General features: G+C 32.1%; 1 protein-coding gene across 1 annotated transcript in view; it reads right to left on the reverse strand.

Annotated features, from left to right (window-relative positions):
• Positions 1-21,907: 21,907 nt before the first annotated feature.
• Positions 21,908-25,850, reverse strand: part of LOC122512967 (BTB/POZ domain-containing protein KCTD9) — a 106,443-nt gene continuing 102,500 nt past the window's right edge. Inside the window, exon 6 of the mRNA XM_043629169.1 lies at positions 21,908-23,211. Coding sequence (XP_043485104.1) covers positions 23,095-23,211 — 117 coding nt within the window. The 3' untranslated portion in view covers positions 21,908-23,094. The remainder of the gene's footprint in view (positions 23,212-25,850) is intronic.

Consider the following 25,850-nt stretch of genomic DNA (forward strand, 5'->3'; position numbering starts at 1 on the left):
GGCTCTGTTCAATATCGAACTGTTAATCAGAAATCGGCAGTGTTGCACATCTTCCATGTTTCACATCACCCTACATTATCAATAGAAATTATTTTTATTGGAAAAGAATATTTTATACAACTCAGGCGTATTATGGTCACTTTATCTACCTGTACAGGCGCGTACTAAGTTCCCCCTTATAACCCAGCGCAGTCAATAAAGAAACCATTATAGCCCTAGGGAGATAAAGGGTACATTATTGACCGCTCACAGGTCAATAAAGTAACCTTTATCTTCCTAGGGCAATAATAGTTACTTTATTGACCAGCTGGGTTATATGGGAGAACTTAGCATGCACCGGTACAGGCAGCATAGAGTAACCATAATACGCGTTTGTTGTATAAATCAAAGTATGTAACAAAGGAGGTAACTTCGTTTTTCAATATTGTGCTCGGTACATAAACTCAGACATACCTCTCTTGTTGTATAATGTACTATTATTTGAGGACAACTGGTTTTAATAAGGAAAGAATCATCGCTAAATTATTAATTCAACAAGGACAACTCGAAACTTCTGTCAGATTTATCGGCGGCTCATCACATTTTTGTACTGATTGTTAACGGGTGATTATATGTTTGATAATTGTTTTTAACTTCTGTAGTTAGGTAAGAGTTTTATTTTACTATGATTCAAATTGTACAAATCTGACCAGCTTTGGTCAGAATTTGAAAAATACAAGGCGAAATAGACGCATTCTCAACCGAAATGGACAATCAAGAATGGGAACAATTTGAAAATGCTTTTTTTCAACATTAAGCATGACTAAGCGAAAGACGGCTCAATGTATGGAGCTCTCGAGACCCGTTAATGTAAATTCAGAATCAGTCATATGTAACGCTCCACGGTAAAAGGGACCTTAGCTCCCAACAGTGAATTTTTCAGGAAAGGCGATTGAAGTAGAGCGTCTCTGATTGGTGGAGACGTTCCATTGAATTTCAGCCCCTCTACTCACTACACATTGATAGTTGTCCGTGTTACACGAACCGCACGAATTGTACGTACATGATCAGTGTAGTAGTATTGGAAACCAGAGGGGCTGATTTTCTGAACAACCACGTGTAAACAATCAACAAGCTCATTTTTAAACATTAATAACAAAAAAACCTGTAAGTAGAAATTATTTTTGACTTTTGTATACGAAAGAGCAACTTGAAAACTATAATGTGATATAAATAACTCAAAATTAATTTTTCTGTAGCTAAGGTCCCTTTCACCGTGGAGCGTCACATATTATAGAGTGGTAGTAATGTGGGAGTGTCGCATGAGCGGCTGCCTATCATAACGTTGCCTAATTTTGACGGTAGCTATGAACAAAGGAAGGGCTTCTTTGATACTTTCAACGCGATGATTCACAGGAACACAACTCTTGACACTATTACTAAATTTCACTATTTGCAATCTGCGTTAATCGGCAAGGCAATAAAATATATAAACTCGTTTGAGATTACGCAAAATAATTATGAGATTGTTATTGATTTCTTAAAAAAGCGATATCATAATTCTCGATTGATTATACAGCATCATATTTAACAGTTGTTTAATTTGACACAGGTAACTAAAGACGTAGCGGGGTCATTGTGCGCGCTTTCTGATGGATTGCAAAAGCATTCGCGTATATTCAAACAATTGCAAGAACCAGTTGCCACATGGGATACACTTTTAATTTATTTTGCTTCAACTAAATTAGATATCATTACAAAACTCCTCATTCAGAAAAGACAAAATTGGGTATTTATCAGGGAAAAAAAAGAAAAGGCAATAAAATTTTAACTCATGTGGCAACGGGAAAAAACTCGGTTGATTGTGTATTGTGTCACAAAGATCATCGGGTTTATACATACTCTGCTTCTTTATAACAAATAATATTTCCCAATGTATGCCAACAAAAAGAATCGATTTTACTAAATTATCCTTTTCTGATTATATTCATTTGTCTTATCCCGATTTCTATAAACCTCAAGCTGTGGATATCCTACTGGGCACCTCTATATTCTGGGATTGTCTAGAACCAAAACTGCGTGTTGACTGGTCCCATTGTTTAACAGGAATTATTTAATATTATAATTCGTTTCAGAATACATCGGTTTGTTCTCACAGGGGATATAGTTCAGATGTATCGCCAGATTTGGATGGAACCTAATCAACGGAGGCTCCAATGCATCTTATAGAGGTAGAGTCCGGATCAACCAATAGATACTTACCAGCTTGACACTGTAACATTTGGGATCACTGCTTCTCCATATTTAGCTACACGATGTCTTGTGCAATTGGCAGATGATAACCAGGATCTTTATCCCAACGCATCACGAGTCATCAAGGACGACTTCTATGTTGACGATGTACCAACTGGCGGGGATAGGGAAGAAGAAATGGCAGAGATAAAATGATATTAACAAAATCTTATCAACATCGGGGTTTAAACTGCAGAAGGTTCATTGAAATGCTGATCTGTCACAGCATGATCAGGAGGATCATGAAATCATGGAGATCAAAATATTGGGATTGAGATGTCAACTAAAGGAAGATTTTTTAAATATGATTCGACTTACAAGGTTAAACCAAAGATGATCACAAAGAGAATAATGTTATCAGCAATTGCACAAATTTTCAATCCATTAAGATTGATTAGATCATTTATTATGCATTCCAAGATTCTTTTACATCTCTGAAAATTAAAATTGAGTTGGGATGATCCAATTCCAGGGGATGTTGCTGAAAAATGGATTTATCATTGCAATCAACTGCAGAGTATTAAGAATTTTAATATTACACTATGTAATATTAATATGTATATGTATTGGATGGATATGTATTGATTGCTTTACCTAGGAAGATTCAAATTAATGGGTTTTCAGATGCGTCTGAAAGTGCATATGAAACGTGTATTTATAAATACACCGCGACGCGTTTGTGCACACTGGCATAGACTATGCAGAACCGTTTTTAATATTAAAATCTCGAGAAACAAGACCTGAAAGGCATATCTTTGTGTGCATGTCGGTTAAGGCTGTGCATTTGGAACTGATCTCAGACTTGTCAACAAATACATTTTTTAATGCACTTAAAAGATTCGCAGTTCGGCGCGGTAAGTCGTTTTCTTTGTCTTCAAACAATGGCAAAAATTTCATTAGAGCGAATAACGAATTACAAAAGATTGCTGACAATTCGTTGACGGAAACTGAGAGCAGATCCAAAATATCGAATTTCAATGTCTTCTGTCAATAGCAGTTAACAAAGAATTTTTGGGTCAGACCATTATATTTCAAATAAAGTCGTTGCGGCCTAATTTTTTAAAAAAAATTGATACTTTTAGAAATGAATCTGTATGATCTCTGAAGAACGAAATGAAAAGAATTATATTAAAATATTTATTACTTTTCTTAAAATATGAGTGTAAAGTGGAGAAGGTGCGAAAAAATAACACTTTTTTAGCAATTAGAAAACATTTAAAAAAGTATTGAAAAATTCTTAAAAGTGCAAAAAGATTTATTGATTCATGTTTAAAATTAGTTGATTAATTATTCTTTAATAAAAAAACTAGTAAAAATATAAAAATAATAGATAAAATATGTTTTTAAATTCGATCCGTCAAATAACCTAATTTTGACGTTTTTATCAATTAATTACGAGAAGGTGGAACTATTGAATTAAGTAAAAACTCACCGAATATAGAATATTTTTATGAACTTTCAGGATTTCTTATCACTTTTTTAATTTTTCCTTTAAATATACAAGAAATATTGAGTTGAAAGTACGCGATTTCTGAATTGTTGCGTACTTTACAACTTAATAACTCCGTTAAAGAAAAATAAAAAAATTAGCACTTTCACAACTTCTAAATCACAACGAAATCTATACACTCAAAAATTTTCTTTTTGGTCCTGGGTCTAATTTAATAAATATAAAGGTTTAAAAATTGCACACTTTTTCAGGTTAAAACTATTTATTTTCTTAAAATTGAAGTTGGGTTTTTATTGTAAATCACGTTCCGATCATAGTGTTTAAATTAAAAGCCAACTTCAATTTTAATAAAATAAATAGTTTTAACCTGAAAAAGTGTGCAATTTTTAAACCTTTATATTTATTAAATTAGACCCGGGACCAAAAAGAAAATTTTTGAGTGTATAGATTTCGTTGTGATTTAAAAGTTGTGAAAGTGCTAAATTTGTTTATTTTTCTTTAACGGAGTTATTAAGTTGTAACGTACGCAACAATTCGGAAATCGCGTACTTTCAACTCAATATTCCTTGTATATTTAAAGGAAAAATTAAAAAAGTGTTAAGAAATCCTGAAAGTTCATCAAAAATACTCTATATTCGGTGAGATTTTATTTAATTCAATAGTTCTACCTTCTCGTAATTAATTGATAAAAACGTCAAAATTAGGTTATTTGACGGATCGACTTTAAAAACATATTTTATCTATTATTTTTATATTTTTACTAGTTTTTTTATTAAAGAATAATTAATCAACTAATTTTAAACATGAATCAATAAATCTTTTTGCACTTTTAAGAATTTTTCAATACTTTTTAAAAAAGTTTCTAATTGCTAAAAAAGTGCCATTTTTTCGCACTTTCTCCACTTTACACTTATATTTTAAGAAAAGTAATAAATATTTTAATATAATTCTTTTCATTTCGTTCTTCAGAGATCATACAGATTCATTTCTAAAAGTATCAATTTTTTTAGAATGCCTTTTGTACTGCCTTCATTCAAAGCTTTCATTAGCAATATTTGCTGGAACTCTCAGGTACACTACCGACGGAAATTGTGCGAACGCTAACATCTCGAGCTATTAAAAAACACACCCGCACAGAAAGAGTGATAACTCCGTTAAAAATAAAGCTAGATGCTTTTTTTAAATTGCATTGGAAAGCTTATTAAATTTCTAATGAAATGCCCCTATTTTAAGTTGTATTGCATAAATAGGAAGAGAACGAGTGATAACTCCGTTAAAAATAAGTCTGGATGCTTTTTTTAAATTGCATTGGAAAGCTTATTAAATTTCTAATGAAATACCACTATTTTAAGTTGTATTGCATAAATAGGAAGCGAGATATCATATTATAAACACAAAAGAATAATTCTATTTTTTCGCAATTTCTTACCCTGACTTTGAGTCCTGGCAAAATTTAGAAAAGTTGGTGATAAAAATTGTTACTTTTACAGACTATTGCTTGTAACCTAAGCTTTAAATAGAGACCAAGAACAGCAAAAAATATTAACAGGTTCCCGAGATATTACAAAAAGAGTCAGACCGTGCAAAGCAGAATTTCCAATCATCGATTTCTCTAATTCGCCGTTGAGTCAATTGCGTGGCTGTGAAAAAAGTGTCGAAAATTAATTTTACCAAGTACATTCTTACTGGGATCCACTTTTTAATTTAATTTATTATATAATGATATTATATAATGATATGGCGCTTGAAAGACAAAAAGTCGACTTTCGCTATAAAAAAACGATTAATTTGTTATTGTAAAATTGGCAATTTTAAAAAAAAAGCTCCCAGCGTTACCTCAAAAAACATCTCCTTTGACAAATGCACTTTGATTTTTTTATTTGGATGATTCTGTTGCGAGTTAAAGTATACACTGCAAATTTTTGGAGGCGCCTGAGCAAAATCTCATTATCTCGCTTAATTCTTAATATTTTTTAATTAAAATTTGGAGAAATATTGTTCAAATGTTACAATATTATATGCAAAGCGATAAAATAAATTAACTTTTTGCGTATCGCCAAAAAATAAATTTTTAAAACATGCTTTTTTCACCGTGAAAACCTTACCCCCCCCCTAAGTGTTGCCAACCGTCACATAATTATAGTACACGTCACATAATTTGACTACTTGTACTCCCACACAGCACATGATATTTCCTAAATATTTCTTGAATATTTCACTGAAAGATTGAAATATTTCAGTGCTGATTACGAATTTGAAGTCTGATTTCAAAAATTCAAAATGGCGGATCCAATATGGCGGACACGTTTTTGAATTTTTGAAAACAGACTTTAAATTCGTAATCAGCGTCCCCAAAAACCCCCGAGTAACGAATTTCAAGCGAATCCGATAAACTTTTCAAAAATGTGTCCGCCATATTGGTTTTTTGAGGTTATGTCAAAATCCTGATCTGATGAGGTTAAATGGACCTCGGATTCGGATTCAGTGACCCAAAAACCATAAAATCTACATAGTGAGACCCCCAGATCAGAACTTTTTTTTTTGTGTGTGGCTGTGTTATGTGACGCAAATTCCTATAATTTTTATTTACAGTAAATTAAATAAAATTTCCTTTAACAAAATTTATTTTTGGTTTGTTTCACTGAGAAAAAAGGATATTAAAATTATTAATATATTAGATATTAAAAATGAGATACTTAAATGTATTATCTAGATTTTAACGCTTAGTATATCAGATGTTTAGATTTAATATGTAGTGTATTTTAGAGTATAACGTTTAGATACTGAACTTGACAATCTAATATATTCAAATTTAACATATGTGCGTTGCGCAGGCGCAACGTCTAAGGCGCCTACAGCGGCCTACAATAAAGCAAAAGTGAGGTTATATTATCACCCTGTTTTGATGTGCGATCATCAAAATGGAAAAACTTACGTCGTAACATTATAATAATTAATATTAATATATAATTAATATTCTTTAGTAGTATTGTTGCGAGTATATAATTCACATTTATATATGACATACGAATTAATAAATATTGACTACAATTTCATGTGTTTTTTTAGAATTTTTCTTGCAATGACTGGGAAAAATAATAATTTTTCCTGCAGTCTCTTTAAGAAAAATAATCGGAAAAAGATCAGGACTTTTGTTTTAAATTAGGACCCTGATTATTTATAAAAATTAAAAAATTGATATAATTCTATTATTATTATTATCATTTATAAATATTAATTAATAAATTATGTACTATATCTGTAAATATATTATAGAATAAATTAATAATTATTAATGCACTAATAATATAAGTATTTGGTAATAATGAATAGTAGCGCTGTTTGTCAAATTTTGGAATTTTAGGAATTTGATTATAATTATGTTTAAGAATTTCTGTCTAGTTTTGAGCTCTACTTCGTGGTTTTCAGAAACCAAAATAGGGGAGAGTAGGGCAAGACGGGGTAGCGGGTAAGACGGGGTACCGGCCTTATTTAACAAACGAATTAACCAATCGCGATTATATTTTACATAATACTGCACCGAGACGATAGTTTCTTGTTTACAAAACCTAAAAGCCATGAGAACAAATCTTTTACCTGTTTTACTAAAAAAACTGTTTTTGACGACTTTCTTGTCATTTTTTCACTTTTTTTAGGAGGTGTTTATTACTTAATAATAACAGTTAATGAACTGTATAAATTTTTTTTCTAACTGTCAAGGGTTACAGAAGAAGAGAAGCATATGTTTTTTTTCTTTGTTGAATCGTAAATTGTAGTAATTAATCGTTTTATTCAATTTCGTAGGTGCGGGCAAGATGGGGTAGGGAAGAGTGGGGCAAGACGGGGTTCACAAATTAAGCAAAAAAAAAGGGAAATAAGAGAAGTTAAGAAAACTACTAAAATCAAGACTGAATAAAATAAGAGTGACCAAAAAGAAAAAAGCTTGTCAGGTTAAATCATCAATTAGCGATGGTAAAGTGGAAAATACACCTTGTCGCTATTGTAATGGTTATTATTTAGACTCAAATGAAGGCTGGGCTGCTTTTTTTGTCTGCGGCCAATGGGCTCACTGCAGTTATGCATGAAGATAAAGATGCAACCTTTACTTGTGAAATTTGTCGACAGAAATAGGTTGCTTTCTTGAGTACCCCATCTTACCCCTACGGGTACCCCATCTTACCCGCCGATGGGGCAAGATGGGGAGATTTGCAATTTTTTCAATATTATTAATTATAAGCATTTTTAAGAAAAAGATGGCCTTTGTACGCCTTTTTTACGAAAGACTGATTCCCAAAGATGATAATTAAAAATAATAATAAAGTATATATTCGATAATTTTCGTTTTTTTGCGCTTTAAACCTTAAGTACCCCGTCTTGCCCCACTCTCCCCTAATGTTGTTTTTACCGCAATAGTTAGGTTAAATGAGAGATTTAAAAACAAGGTACATTTAACCTATAATTTGAAATGACGTTTGCGTATATCTTTAGATAGTAAAATTAAATATCCAAGATACTTGTGTTACAGTTCACTTTCATAGATATTGAATTTTAACATCCTGGATATAATAGATTAATATATTATGTCCAATTTGGACAAAAGTGAATTAAATGTTACGACGTAAGTTTTTCCATTTTGATGATCGCACATCAAAACAGGGTGATAATATAACCTCACTTTTGCTTTATTGTAGGCCGCTGTAGGCGCCTTAGACGTTGCGCTTGCGCAACGCACAGATATTAAATTTGAATATATTAGATTGTCAAGTTCAGTATCTAAACGTTATATTCTACAATACACTACATATTAAATCTAAACATCTGATATACTAAGCGTTAAAATCTAGATAATACATTTAAGTATCTCATTTTTAATATCTAATATATTAAGAATTTTAATATCCTTTTTTCTCAGTGAAACAAACCAAAAATAAATTTAGTTAAAGGAAATTTTATTTAATTTACTGTAAATAAAAATTATAGGAATTTGCGTCACATAATCAAATCGCTATAGGACATAGTACAAGTAGTCAAATTATGTGACGTGTACTATAATTATGTGACGGCTGGCAAGTCCAATATATTTAGATAGTGAAATTAAATATCCAAGATACTTGTCTTATAGTTCACTTTCATAGATATTGAATGGTAATATCTAGATAGTAAGCCTTAATATCCATTTTTCTTAGTGTTTACATACTTTTATTGTTGTATTTGAACTTTCGCGCCATGGCACAGAATTTGAGGCGCATCCATATTTGTTATATTGAAGTGTTTACATCAATTTTTAAATTATATTATTTTTTTATTATTTTTTTGATAATATTATTATTAAATTATTAACAATAATATTAAATTGTTATTATAAAAGCAAAAATAAGAAGTAAACTTAAGATATTCTCATTCTAAAAATAATATTTGAATTAAAAGTAAAAAATTTTGAAATGTACGATAATTTATGTCTCTGTACTATGATTTTACGGCCCTGGTCACATAATCTCTCTTTAAAAAGCTGGCAACACGGCCCCCCTTAAATTGTATAGCACTGAGCACTGTCGAGCGCATTCTAGAGATTCTTGTGTTAACCTTTGTGTAATATTCACGTCTAAATTTTGCGGCGAGGAAATCTATCGCTTTACTTTCAATCTGTGTTAAAATTAATCAAAATTTTACTGTATTTTATTTTTGACCGCCTTTTTAACATTTATACTATAAAAGTTTCAATATTACTACCCGAGATAAGTAGTCTTTTGAATTAAATTCGAATTCTGAATCAACCACGCCGCCCACTGCGACGCCATTAATGGATTCCAACTATAGATACAAAAACCTAACCAAAATAAGGAATATCATCTCCACGTGCTATAATTAAAAACCAAACAAATACCGGTTCATTTATTTCTATGGAAGTTCATCTGTTTCTCCAAAAGTATATCTACAAGCAACAGTAATAACACCATTGATCTTCACAAATTTTTTGCACGTGCTTGCATCCTTTTAGACCTCTCGTTTCCTTCCAGAATTCAAGTAAGGTAAAACAAAATCTGACTATTTGTCTCAAATTCAATTGTAAAACGTAGATTGCGGTACGTATTTTTTTTTCTAACAAATGCCTCAAGTCTTAATAAGTCGTGTTTAATCGTATTTATCATTTGTTTGTTTTAATTATATATATCATTTGTCTATCTATTTTTCTTCCTCATGAATAAATAGATTTCCTGTAAGATTTACCGGAGAGGAAATAAAAAATTGGAAAATTGAAAAATTGAAAATTATAATAATAGAGATAAAATAAAGTTAATATAACCTAACCTAAGAATAGAGAGGGAAGGGAAAAAAGATAATAACAATAATAAATGGGTGAGAGGAGGGAAGAGAGAGAAACGAATTCTTTTTTTTCCTTTTACTTATGTATTGGAGTTTAAACTAAAACTGTCTTAATAATAAGTGGAAAAGAATAGAGAAGGAAAAAAGAAAAAATATAACAATAAATTTTAAATTCAAAGAGATAAATAATCACAACTGATTATATTTATAGTATTAAATAATTCAATTCAATTATAACATGTCAAGCAGTTCTAATCTTTCTCCAATACATTCCGCAGTGATCGCTGGGGATGTTCCACATGCATCGTCTTCGACATCTACTTCGGAACATTCAAGCTCAAATTTTACGACCATCCAGAACCTTGGTATCTCCACCCCAGGAAAACAGTTGCAATTCACAGATAAAAAGAGAGATGTTCAACAAACCAGTTAGTCCGATAAATCAAAAAATGTCTCTTCAATGCAAAATTCCTTTAAACGGGTACGCGAATCGAAATCTCAACTGGGTTCTTAGGGTGAGTTAATCACTAACGATTACAAATCAAAAGATTCACAACTCAACAAAACCTTTTCTCACGATCCAACCTTAGCAAACAATCTAGTTGATAATGACCATATATGGCAACATTTCCCAACCCTTTCTTTATCAAATCTAAGATACAACCAATCCATGACACAACCATTTATCGTGATACTCCAATTTGATTCCAACCAAGATCGATCAGTCAACATCGGACGTTACAACCCAATTGCTCTTGCGAAAAAAATAAGAGCAATCACTCCCGGGCCTCTAACGATTTCTGCAAATGGTCAAAACAGCACCAAAATAACTTGTGCTGTCCACACTGATGCGAATAAAATTTTGGACCATTACAATCTTGGAAATCTACCATATTCTGCTTTTCCTCCAATATCTCTATTTTATAAAAAAGGTTTTATTAAAAACATTGACACCAATCTTAAACTCTCCGAAATTTACGAAAATATGGACGCTCTTTCCAAACCACTAATCCTCTCCCTTAAAAGAAGAGTTAATCAAGACAATGTCCCTACTGACGTCGTTGAAATCTCTTTTAACTCTCCTACTATTCCCAAACTAATTAATACTTTCAACTATCTCTTTTCTGTTACTCCGATGATTCCACCCCCCCCCCTCCAGAAGGTGTCATTATTGCCAACGTTTTCGCCATACAGCAGATCAATGTCGTTCTGCACACCCAGTCTGCGAATTTTGCTCCCAACACCATATAACAAATAAATGTTCCAAACGTCTTTTAAGACCCAAATGCAACAATTGTCGAGAACCATATATGGCATCCTCACATGAATGTCCACGCTATAAATTTGAGTTTGAGTTATCAAAAATATGCTACATATGCCCCTCCTACAAATAAACTCCTTCCAACTTCAACCCCTAATCAAACAACAGATGAATCCTCCAATTCCCATATTAATAAACATTTCAATCAAAATCAAAGAAAGACTTTCAACTCAATTATTGATAACATCTCTACTAAACTCTCATTTATGGAGAAATCACTTGATGAGTCAGAAAAAACAAACGACGTGTCTATGACTCAAATAAACAACGACAAAAAAATTAAATAAGCTCCATTCGAATGAACTGACAACTTGTTCAAACCTTTCTATAACCTATAAAACATATATTTTAAATATTACCAGAGCGACGACGTTTTAACAATTTTAATTAACCCTGAATCAAATATTTAAATTTTAACCAAATATTACCAACTTTTTCAATAATGCCATTTGATTGATGGAAATTCAGGACGTCACACATAGTATGTTCAATCCTATAGTCAAGGTATTGAAACATAGTCGACCTATGTGAGTCTCCCCTTCTATCCCTCCTTTTCTTTCCATTTTACATTTTCTTAAATTAATTTTACATAACTCTAATTAGCATTCTATTATTCCACTTTCTCCCCTTTTTGATTTTCCCTTTTTCCATTCTTTCTATTGATTTTTCTTTTAACCTACTTTAGATATATAAATTATTATTTATTCGTTTTTTTTAAATTTTTTCCTTACAATTATGCAACCTTTTGAACAATATGCGGCGATATTGTCGCCCCTCTCGCACTCATCGGTCTATTTTCATCTATGCTAATCCCCTGTAAATCTAGTTGGACCTTATGCTCCGTGTGGGTGATTCTACAATCATTGTTCCGTGTCATTGTTTCACTAGCATAATTTAATTAGCAAAATATAACATTTTAAAATCAACTTAATTTTCAATTTATTATAACATATATTTTCATCTAATTTATAATCGCATATTCCGATCTCTTTATTTATAAAATTTCCCTTTTCTAACGATTTTTCTTTTAAAGATATTTAAATTATTATTATTATTTTTTTTTTACTAATCGTACATTATATCCCTTCTGTATTTAATTATATAAATCCATAAACAATGCGTGACTATACCGTTATCTCTTTCGCATGCATAGGTCATCTGCATCTGTGATAAACCCCCGCAGATCTAGCATGTCCTTATGCCCAATGTGAATGACTTTTCGCTTATTGTTACGTCTTATTGTTTTGTCCAGATAATATAATAAAACGGACTTTGGAACCTTAAACTCTTTCTAACTCTAATTCTAGTTTTAACCCAATTTCCCTTTTAATTTATAATTCGTCCTTTCGCTCTGTTGACTTTATATTTAACACAAAATTTTTTCTCACAACCCATTAAATAAATTTTAAACTATATATCCTAATCTAACTTCCAATTTCCTCTCCGGTATAATTGTCCCAATTTTATTTACTTGTTTATACCATTTTATTTTTCTGTTCTTATTTTTTTTTATTTTTGTTTTTGCTTTGTTTGCTTTCCTTCCATTCCCTTGTTTTTTTTCTCCCCTTTATCTTCTCCTTTTTTGGCCTTGTTTTGCGCTTTTTTTCTTGCTTTTCTTTCTTTTCTGGCTTCCTATTTTCTTGTTTGTTTCTTCTTTTTCATTTTTTTCCTTTTTGTTTTGGCGTTTTGTTTTGCGATTTGACAACATGCTTAATCAGTCTCTTCCACTGTCATTAACATCACACCCACTAAAAATATGCTCCTGGAACCCTAGAAGCATCCTTAACAAACGAATAGAGCTTGAGACTCTCATCTTCAAACAGAATCCCGATATAATTTGCTTATCCGAAACATGGTTGACACCTGAAATTCCCTCCTGGGAGATCAAAGGTTTCATCACCTTTCGTTACGACAGACAACTAGGTCGCGGTGGCGGATCAACGATTCTATGTAGAAGAGAGTTAGTTACCTCGAGGGTTAACCTGGGAGATTGGTGGAGGGATAGTTTTGAGCTTTCGACCGTCGGCATAGAAACCACTATTGGTCGTATCATTGTTGTGTCTCTCTACATTCCCCCCAATAAACGTATTGATTTGGACAACTGGAATATATTGTTTATACAACTTTCCCAATATCCACACGTCATCATTACAGGTGATTTTAATTCACATTCACCTCTTTGGGGTCACCCTAATTATAATCATAACGGTTCCAGCCTCACTGAATCCTTGACTGATTTTGAATTCATCGTCATGAACGACGACACCCCTACATATAATAACATTCACACAGGATACTCAAGCGTTTTGGATTTGATCATTGTATCTACCTCCATTGCTAATAAATTAAACATCGACGTTCTTAATGATACCTATTCTTCAGACCATTATCCACTGATATCTATACTAAATTTTAAGCCAACCTATTCAATGTCCAATAGTACCAGGTTTAATTTATCCAGGATGAACTGGGAATTGTTCCATTCAAAAATAAACAATTTCTCAAAGGATATCTTGGCTAGGATTGAATCTGAGACTATATCTCCCGACATCCAGACTTATACTGAGTTCATAGAGGGTATCAAAGAATCCATTTTGGATTCTGGAGGTTTTAAACCATCAAATAGGGGTCGCAAAATGGGTAAATCCAAGCCAGTATGGTGGAACGACGACTGTTCCACAGCAATAGAAAAGAGATCCAACGCAAGAAGGACTTACTTTCAAAACCAAACTCAAGAGGCATTATCTCAATACCTCAAAGTAGATAATGAGATCAAAATCTTTTTACGCAACCAAAAACAAAACTCATATAAACAATTTTGTTCCACAATCAACCCTTCCATGGGTCTCAAGAAGATTTGGAGTATAATTAAAGGCTTTCAAACATCCAATACTGCCAAATCCACTAATATTTTCAATGATCTGCCCCGGGTATAGACTCCATAGGATATTCTATAATTAAAAAATTACCAACTTCTGGGCATAAACTCCTACTATTAATTTTCAATCATTTCTATAGGTTCAGTCTGTTTCCGGAGTCCTGGAGGGATAATCTGATTCTTTTTATTCCAAAACCAGAAGGCAAAGGATTCAGACCAATATCCTTATCCTCAAATATCTCCAAATTATTTGAAAGTCTCATCCACCGTAGACTTGAATATATTGCTGAAAGATCAGACTGGTTCCCTTCACAACAATTTGGATCTCGTAAAGCCAGATCATCTTCTGATTGTGCAGCAGTTGCATACACTGACATTCTCATGGGTTTTGAAAGAAACGAAAACGTCTTAGCGGTATCCCTCGATATAAAAGGCGCTTATAATTGCGTTCGCCATGATCAACTTATTTATCAATTAAAAGACCTCAACACTCCTACATGTATCCTTAATTTTATCAATTTTATGACTTTTTCGCGTAACCTATATTTTTCAGCAAACGATAACGATCCAAAGAAAACACACGTAGGCGTTCCTCAGGGTGCGGTTCTATCACCCTTCCTATATAACGTCTATACAAAGCAAATTATGCAACACTTAAATCCAAATACTAAAGCCACAATCTATGTGGATGATATATTTTTATAAACCACTAACAAGAATATCGAGGAGGGAATTGTAGAAATAAACACATCTATTAACAAGATCACAGCTTGGCTAACCGACCTGGGTCTCAATATTTCCACTCCAAAATGTTGCTTTTGTATATTTTCAAGATCCAAAATAGACGTTTCAAACTATACTGTTCAGATTAATAACCAAATTATAACATGCGAGAATGAAATGAAATTCCTGGGGATAATCTTTGATTCACAATTAACATGGAAATCCCACATCCAATCCATCACGACAAAGGCAACCAAAGCTATCAACACCCTTAAAGCCCTTAAAGCCCTTTCTAAAATCACCTGGGGCGCTTCCTCGGAAACCCTCCTTATGGCATATAAACGACTAGTAAGGGCAATTCTAAAATGGGGTGGTATGTTTTTCTCTGGGGCTGCTAAATATCTCTTAGATAAATTGGACAGATTACAATATTCTGCCTTAAGGGTAATCACAGGCTGTATGTCATCCACGCCTATTTACAGAATGAGTAGGAACTCATCGAATCTGGCGAAATTCCTCTTAAAATCAGACGAAATTATTTAACAACCAGATTTATAGTCAGAAATTGTTCATGGACAAAGAATCCCCTAAATTCAAATCTTAAAACATTAAAAACTCGTATTACTAACCAACGCAAACCTCTTAAATTAATAACAAAAACGGGTATTTATAAATCCTTTATTCTTCTACAAGACAAGATCAACTCCTGCCTCATCACAAAAAGTCCTCTTTTCTTTGATCTACCATGGGAAACAATCCACATTCCCATCCCTATCAACGATGAATTCGGACATGAATTGAAAAACTCTAACACTCCAAATGAAAAATTGGCACAATTCCTGAATGATAACTATCCTAATCATACATATATATATATATATACTGATGGATCTTGTTTTCCAGATTCCGATAAGGCAGGTGCAGGATTTTATGTTCCCCGAAACAATACCCGATACGGTGTTCCTCTCCCCGGATATATATCCTCAACCTCTGCAGAACTATCTGCTATTCACCTGTCCATTAAATACGCAATCTCCGCAAACTTCCAGAACATCGTCATTCTATCGGACTCCATGTCAGCAATTAAACAGATATCAGACAGAACCTCCTTAACACACAAGGATTCTAAGCTCCCATTCAAAATAGCCGACCTAATCATCAACTCTCCTTTCCCCCTTTCCGTTCATCTTATATGGATCCCTTCTCATAACAACATCAAAGAGAACTCTGTTGCTGATCAAATTGCAAAGCTCGCTGCATCTTTGAACATTCCTCCAAAAAAAGTAGCCTCTGCTGGGGATGTTTTCTCGTGGGGCAAAAGATTTATGTCCTCTCAATCAAGGGAGCTATGGCCCTACAAGAATCATTCTGCAGCGGCGGACAGAATTTTGTCAAAAATCAATTTCGATACTAAAAGACCATGGTATCTTGGAATGAAGATACCAAGAGCAAATACTAGTTTGATTTCTCGCCTTAGAGTTAACCATATATGTACTTTCGAACATTTCAGACGCATGAATTGGAACTTTCCCAGCGAATGTAGTTGCGGTCAGGGTGTTAGTCCCTATTTCACTTGCTAAATGAATGTCCAAACCTTGGTCCAGGCAGACAATCTTTGTTTTTTTACCTTAGATCGATTAATGATTTCTCTTCCCCCCTTGAAAACCTTGGTAAATTTATTTTTAACCCAAATAAGAAATTATCAATGGAACTACATAAATTTTTTTATCAAATTAAGGAAAATTATATCTAGACATTTGATGTATCATCAATTTATATTAAATTCAAAGCAGTATTAAATAAAAGAAACGGGATAACAGTTATTATATTTGTTTTGTCGATGAATTTTGTCTTAGCTTTTTTTGGTTTCTTTCTTTCTCTCCTTATACACAAGTTTTTCTTTTTCCTTCCTTGTTAATGGAAATCTGAACCCCTTCCACTGCAAAATAGCAAGTAATATCAACATTACTACATTGAATTCTAAGCACCAACAACAACTGGAAATTTTTGGCTTTAAATCCGGCGACAACTGCGAACAAACTTCTACAGCAATTCCACCGCCATCAACTATATCAGAAAAACCATCTACAACAAATTCCATCCGAATACCGCGCCATTCCAATTTAAATTCTAATGGCTCATGGTGTTCAATTTGTACTATTCTTCAATAAGATGCCTTTCTTGTAACATATTGCAAGAAATAAGCAATCTCGGAAGACACCTGGAGACTGATATATGTCCGGTGGTTTCATTCTAGCACTCGCAAACAACTGTTTGAATTTCCCGCAATCTAACACAGTCACTTACTTTGCTCTGCCGCGCATGTTCTTTTGTGCCTTTGCTTTACTGCTTGTTCTATGCCTATATGAACCAGCTCATCATTGTATCTTGATTCTGCTTGCAATTTTCTATAGTGAAATTTTATGTGTTTAATCTATGGCCATCTGATTTATCAACAGGCCAATTAAGAAGAAGAAGAAGAAGAAGAGCGCATTCTAGAAATTGCACGACTCGTGAATGTCAAATAACTCAAATTATTGAGTCATACATTACATAATGTAAGTTTTATAAAAGATGTCAAAATAATTGTTCAATCTTTTTATTTGGTTTTTTGCTGTCCGGGGTCAGTCGACACACGCAAGTCTCGATTCCCCTACAAATGTGTCCTTGTTGCACAAATAATTATTTTTAAACAAAATATTTAAAGCAGAATTTTCTTTCAAATAAAAGACTATTGTGAAAAATAAAATCAAAATGAGAAAAACAAAGCAACGTAATATTGATAGAGTAGAAAACAAAAAAAGATTTCTGCCGCTTGATAAATACTTCTTAATTACTAAGCTGAAAAATTTGCAATTTATGTACAAGAAATATTTAGAGTCACGTAAACTTCTTTAGTTGAAGAATCTGGAAATAAAATAAGATAATTAAAGTCTCACTTATTTGTTCTTTTTTATTAACCACTATATAAGTCTTTTACATTGCCTTATTGACTATATATTTTTGTCCATGAAACTAAAGAATAAACATCTGAAAGTAAAAAGATGTATACACCTGTTATAAAGACTATAAATTTAAAACACCAAATTATGAAAATATTTTTTAAAAATAGTTTTTTTAAACATACATTATAAATAAAATTGGAAGAAAATTAAAATTTTTAATAACTTATATCTCCCCTCACCCGGAAAAAACGAAAACACTACTTTTAAAAAAATAAAAACATTTGACATAAATAATAATTAATCTTTTAATCTCTACCTGACTTGGATCACATAAAAAAATTAAACAAAAAGTGTTAATAAGTATTTTATTAATAAATAATTAAAATTATTTTACGTACGAAAGTAAAAGGCTGTTGGTATACACTTTTACATACTCTCTAAATTTGAGTAAGTGGAAATTCTCTGTTTCGCAAAACACTCATTACAAAATAATTATCTCTCATCCACACCATTAAAAAATTGTCACCTGTACTATCATAATTTGCCATAAATTGCAAAATTACTCATAAATAAGAAATTTATTTAAAATAAATATTTTCTTTAAAAAAGAAAACCGAAATATCATATGAAAAATATATATATATATTTTTTATATTTAAATGTATCTCTTAGATAACGTTTGAAAATAAAGTAGAATATAAAAAATTTTCTACACAAATAAAACCTGAAATGTAAATTTTCTTAATTCACAGCGCTGTTTAATGGACGTCATGAGAGTGGCCCTGTAACACAGAGAATAGGAACACAGCATCCGAAGCCGCATCAAACTGTGTGCCTTGTTTTGCGTCGCGCAAAGATAACATTTGATTACGTGTTGCCATCCGTTTACTATATTAGTAGTAGTAGTATAGCTTCAAAGTGATCGTCAAGGCGGATCAAAACCACGAGAAATAATTCAATCCAATTGAAACAGTAATGTTACTTTTTTTAAATACTTAAATGAAAATTAAGCCGCTTCATCGTAGAAGAACACATAAATTTTTTATTGTCCTAATTCGAAGTTTCCTGGACACTTAAAATTCAACTTCTCAATTTGAATATTTTTAATGAATTCTGTACTGTATTATTGTGAAAACATAAACTACTATCTTCGCGGCTCTTGTTTACTGGTTGAATTTTGAGTATAGAGCAAGCAACGCGCGCTATACTTTCGGCCACTAGCAACTTTAATAATTCACCATTTTAACACTAATTATTATTAATTGGCAGTATAGTTTTTCAAAAAACTTTTTTGGACCATAATGAACAACTTTTTTACTGAAAGTTCTTTATTGCCTAAAATTCGACCTTTAAGCAAAAGCTGCGAGGTTTCCAGTTCATGTTTATCACGATAATACAGAAAAAAAAATTAAGAACAATTTTGTTTATAAAGAAAACAAAGTTTTTTTATCATTCTTAGGAGAGTAAGTTGTTAGAATTATAATTATATCCTTCCACAGTTTCGTTAATGTTGATAATATATATGATCTTGGAAAGGTAAGATTTGAATGAAATTCAAAAGTGTGCCGTTAAAAAAGCGACGTTTCGTTGGCTAAGATTTGACAACCTCAGCAGGCAGATAAAACAGATAAATTACACTTCAGTATTCTTTTAGAACCTTGGAGATTTGACTATAAATATTGACTCTGTTTTGATTGTTATTATTCTCGTTAGAAAATTTTAACTTGCTCATTCTAATGTTAATATATTTTTCAATAAAATCTAAAGAATAATTATTGTTTTTTTAGAATTGTTTTAACTTTCTTCAAGTACTCAAACTGTAATTTTTTATTGGACAATGAAATGGCTCTATCAACTAAGTTGTACACAATATTCTTTTTTTGTTGGGTTGGATGATCTGAAAAATAATTAATAAGTCTGTCGGAAGAAGTTGGTTTTTGATACCAGTCAATGATTACATGGTTATTTTCTCTAATAAGTGTTAAGTCAAGAAAATTAATGGAATTGTTTTTTTCTATTTCCATATAGTAAACTGTAATTTTTGACTGTATGAATTTGAACGTGTCAATGACAAGAGTAATATTTTCTTTTTCTACACCTGAAATTGTGCCATCTACATAATATCTATAATAAAACAGAGGTACACAATTATGTTTTTCTTTTAATATTTCAAGACAATCAGTTTCCAGATTCATCTACGACTTGGACATTTTAGATTCATCAGTTCATCTAAGACTGTGTTTACGTTTTAGTTCATTGACTTATCTCACGTATTTACTAGTTTGACTTTATAAGATGAGTAAATATATTTTCAGTTGACAGTGAATCGCTGTTTTAAGAATGTCTTTCTCTGTTCTTTTTATTCTTATAAGTGTAGAACAATTTTTTATTATATTTTGACTAAACTTTTTAATTTTTTGACATTTTAGCATGTGCTTGATGTTCTAACAAAATTTATATCATATTATGATATCATAAATGTATATCATTGTTGTTCATTTATCAAAATAGTGATTTTAGACCTTTTTAAAAAAATACTGAAGTGTGATTTATCTACTTAACAAATTTTCAGCCTGATGAGGTTGTCAAACCCTAGCCAACGAAACGTCGCTTTTTTTAACGTTACACTTTTGAATTTCATTCAAATCTTGCCTTCCCAAGATCAACAGTTTTTTCTAAATAATTTCGAAAACGGTGATAAGAAAAAATATTCATAAAAATAGCAGGGGCAATGAAAGTTCCTATAAAGACATGCATTCAAAATATTTAAATTCAAAAGTTGAATTCGAGTGTCAAGAGGAAATTGATTTTGGCCGAGAAAAATTTACGCGCCCTTATAAAATCCAGCGGCTCAATTATCGCGCTAAATTTTTAGTGGAATATATGACACTCTCTGAAGAAAGGTTTACTCTAGTTTTCTTTTAATTAAAAATTCTTGACAATTTTGTAAAAACAAAAACAATTTTTATTTAAGTGCGACTCCAAGAAAAAATGTAGTTATTTCGGAGTAAGTAAACCAATTGCAATGAAACTTAGGAATTTTAATTCACACTTAAACAAATCTAACCACAAATTAATAAAAAAAAATAATGAAGTGTTTTGGTTAAAATGGTTAGGAGGAATCTCGAAAACTACTGAATATTTTGACGTAATATTTACTAACTCCGAAATAACTAAAGTTTCCTTTGGAGTCGCACTTAACATTTTAGATGTAATGAAGATTTAAACATCATAATTTTGTATTGATATTTAAGGTACTACTACACTTGAGAATTAAAAAAAAATTTTTATTGTATGTTTTAACTCCTTAAGACTTCAAAAAACACCTAAAGTATTCATAACCAATTGTAAAAAATAAAAGTAAATTTTTCAAAATTATTCAATAAATATAAAAAGTCATTAAAAAATTAAGTAAATCTTTAAGGGGATGGTGGGGTCCAGCTTTTTGTTATGACCAGTAGAAACATTGGTGCTAATGTATGTAACAGTGTCTGACAAAAAAATAGTGGAGGGGTTTCAATTTGCAAAAGAATAATTTTAGGTAATTTCTGGATGGCCTCTAACGATGCATATAAGGTTTAAACACGTTTTTTTAAATTGCGGACACTTTATCTCTGAATCTACTGAACCGATTTTAATAAATAATAAGTCGTTTTGTTTGTTAGCATGTCCTGTGTGTGAATTCACCAGAAAATAGTCAAGAAATTAAAAAAAACATTTTTGCAGATTAGAAAAATTCTGAAAAACATAGTGTATTTTTAAACAAATTATTAAAACATCTGCTATTTTTTTATTTTGGTCGATTTTTAATTAATGGTGGTGGATTTCTATGCAAGACACATTCTTTTTTAAAAATCAGCTTGGATTTTTTGTTTCCGATTTGTCAATCTTGAGATAAACTGTCCGCAATTGGACAATTAACTTTTTGGAGTTTCGATCTGGATGCTGTCTGCAGATTATGATATTAAATAAAAATAAAAAACAAACCATTATTTTTATTCTCCAAATATGTACTAAGATAGGCAAAAAAGTTTTTTACATTTTTATAATAAAAGACCTAATAAAAAAAATTTTTAAATTTGGTCTTTTAAGAGCCTTCTAAAGTGTAGTAGTACCTTAATCTTCTTTATGCATTTTCTTTCAAACTATTCTTGTCAAATGCTCCTAAGATACCTTTCATCAGGATAAATCACATATTTCTTACCCTTAAAGGTCGAAGCACGTCATTCACAAATGCAAAGCCTGAAATAAAAAATGCACAGTCATACTTGTGTCATTTTCTATCTCATCCTTGTACTTCGCGAACCTATTGCGTGTTGACCTTAAAAGTGTTCGATGGTCTCTTAGGCTGGAGTCCCATGACAGCGTTTTGCGTTGCGTTTTGTAACTAGGCCATGAGTGTGAGAAAGATACAGATATAGGTTTTCTCTATTTGCACTCATTGCCTAGTTACAAAACGCAACGCAAAACGGTGCCATGGGACTTGACCCTTAAATTTCTGCTTATGTGCTACCTCTACACACAAACACTTTTTACTGTGTTAAATCTGCCAACGTATAAAGGGCACATTTCTTATACTTAGCTAAATCCAAAAATATTTTTTTAATTCATGCATAATAGCGGTTGCAAAATGGAAAATACAATAGTAATGTAATACAAATCATATGACAATTGGGCTTTTTGACATGGTCACAGCTCAGGTGTCTGCGCAGGCAAGAGCAACAAGAGTAAGGAAGAAAGTATTTTAAATTTACTGACTCTTACTCTTGCATCTTACAAAAGTAAGAGAGTCAGTGAATTTAAACTCATTCTGCTGTACAAAGTTAAAATTTAGTAACCAGTAACAACTCTTGTTGCTCCAAGCAGATTGCAAAACTTAGTTAAAACTTGTAAAAATGCGTTGCTTTAAACAAATAAAAATTTACAACAATGGCGATTCGTAAGACTAAAAATTTGTTAAAATGTCAATTCAGTTAAATGTCATTTCGTCATAAATACAGTTCAATTAAGTGACACCTCGGTAAAACACAAATTTGGTCAAATGACATTTGGGAAATATGTAACAGTGCGCCCCATCGTACATAATCAAGAAATATCAGAGACCTTCGAGCACTCTCAAGTACGATCACAGAACTTTAAATACCATTTGTATATGACGACTGCACTTGCGGTTCTTTTACTTTCATCGAATCGTTTGCGACATGTGTAAGGGAGTGAGCATAAGATCGAAGACGGCTTCTTTTAAATTGGCACCTCGTAGATTCGCCTCATGTAAATCCGATCCCGACAAATCACAACTCTGAAAATAAATGATCATTTAGAATGTTAGTTTTACCTATTGAAGTTATGTTATTCAGTGGTTGGGTATCTTATATTGTTCCTATTGGGGCGTTCCATGAGCAGAGCAAACTTTGAATTTCAGATTTTCTTTATACTTTGATATTTTGTTTTCTTATGGGTAATTTGAATCGTTCGCTCGAAAAACGGCTTAATTGTTTTAAGTGATTTTGGCAAGGTAAGCGTCTTTTGAAAAACGGTTTAAATCAACTTAAGCCGTCTTTTAAGCGAACGGCAAAATTCAAAACTCCTGAAAACAAAACAAATTTTATTTATATCCCACATGCACAAAAATGGCGCTTTTAGATAGCTAACGACAGGGAGTAAAGTCACTCATTTGTTCGACCGTATGAAAATGGCGACCTTTTTTCCCAAGGGCAAAAAAACAGCTGGTCCCATGCTTTTTTTGCATATGGGAAAAAAGGCCGCCATTTTTATACAAGTCGAACAAGTGAATGACTTTTACTCCCTGTCGTCTGCTATCTGAAATCACCACTTTGTGCATTAGGAATAAAAAATATCGTAAGTAACATGGGAATAAAGGCAGCCAATTTGTTAACGATGATTTTTCCCGAGACTCATTCCGGTTTCGGGGCGCCCTCGACCTCCACTCGTGTCACAAAAATCATCGTAAACAAATTGGCTGCCTTTATACCCTTGTTGCTTAATATATACTATTATTACATACATTTTGTTTTTGTGCTCAGTTGTGTTTGAGAAAAGAACATCTGGGACATTACAATTGTGCAGTGAGTTAATAATAAAGCTCTAATTATTTGCTATTTTCTATTATTATTATTATTGTTCACTTGCTGATTGACTGTACTTTTGAGGAATGGTTATTTATTTGCCTCCATAAGATTATGTGGAGTTATTTTGTGCAATAGGATTCATCCATATATTATATATTTTAATTTTGTGCATGATTTTTTTTCAATCTGAGTTTTATGCCCGGTTCCACCAGCTCGTAGTTAAATGTTCGATTAACTGACGGTCCGCTAAAGTTAAGAGGCACAACTAGAGTGCGGCCTTCTCAGTGACTGAAATAAAAAAACCAAAAAGATTATTAAACTAGAAAATATTTTCCGTATAATGACCCTCGGATGTCAAAAAATATTGAATTGCAACAGAATAACGAAGTTTTGAAAAAAGCTTTTTAATTTCGCCAAAAAAATCCGATGGTTCTTGGCATCCCAAAATTTTATTTTTCTTCCAATCAAAAAACTGGAGCCTCATTGTACGGCAAATATCTTCTAGTTTAATAATCTTTGTTTTTTTTATTTCAGTAACTGAGAAGGACGCAATCACTCACTGAAAAAAATTCTGTGTCGCTACCTTACCTACGAATGTCGCTACCACACAGATCAGATGGTAAGTACTATCCCGATTTCGGAAGGGAGATTAGCTCTCAAAGGAGCACTACCTCACCGCGAGAGAAGGCTAAAACACTGGTTTTTCGTCCAATCTGAGACCCCGAATTGAGAGAGCATAGCGCGTCACAGCTCACACCCATATACACCGAACTAAACTCTCGGCGTGCTCAATACGAGGTTGCACCAATCTCGAGATATCGGTATGACAGCCCCCCGTCTATTCGGGAAGGCTACCTGCTCTCGAGATTCGTTGACGCACCCGAAAACCGAAGGACAGAGCACTCGAGGCAAGAGAGTGTAGCGCCATCGCCACACATGTGGCAGCCACACAGAATTTTTTTCAGTGGTGCAGAAGTGGGAGAACTTTTTTTTTGAGATAGCGAATAACTCTTTTAAAAAAAGATATTTTTCTTTGCAAAATTACAAAATGTTTACTATTTATAGAAATATACATGTACAAAACTTTAAAAAAAAATTAGATGCAATAATTTCCCTGAAAAAAATTCCTAAAAATCACCGTTGTTTTCAGTCACTCACACTAGTTGTGCCCCTTAAAGGTGCTGTTTAGCTGAGTTTATCTGCCTATGCGTTCCACCAACATGTTATAAACCATGGTTAGCTAAACGTATATTCGGTTCGCAATAACATTACTTTCTCTATTGTGATTGGTCAATCCTAACTGAAGTACACGTTTATGGAGCTGTGTAGAATTTTCCTCACAAAGTCACCACGTGTTCGGTAACGGTTTGCAACTCTTCATTTTATAAAAGTTAAATATAATTAATAAATTTATAAACATAAATAAAAACATAAATATAAACATAAATTTTATTATTTATATAATAAATTCTAAACAAAAATGTATCATATTGCAAAATAATTTGGGATATATGTATAAGCGTGAACTTCCAAGAATTATAAGATTTAGAAATTATAATATTGCATTAGATCAAGATAATTTCTTCAGGGAACAAATTATGCTATATACTCCATGGCGTAATGAACAAAAAGACTTATTAGAAATTAATCATGAAATTGTATTTCATGAACACATTGACCAAATTAGAAAGGAGAGTTATTAATTTAATCAATTTGGCAAAAATATGGATTTTGAGAAACTGTTACAAATTATAAATGAAAAAGAACAAGGCGAAGATGAACTGGAAAAAATTACTTCAAAATTTATTGATCCACTTGAAGGATATGAATATGATTCCCAAGTTTCAGA

Source organism: Leptopilina heterotoma, unplaced genomic scaffold (assembly GCF_015476425.1).
Source record: "Leptopilina heterotoma isolate Lh14 unplaced genomic scaffold, ASM1547642v1 Lhet_130, whole genome shotgun sequence".
NCBI classification, from domain to species: Eukaryota; Metazoa; Arthropoda; class Insecta; order Hymenoptera; family Figitidae; genus Leptopilina; species Leptopilina heterotoma.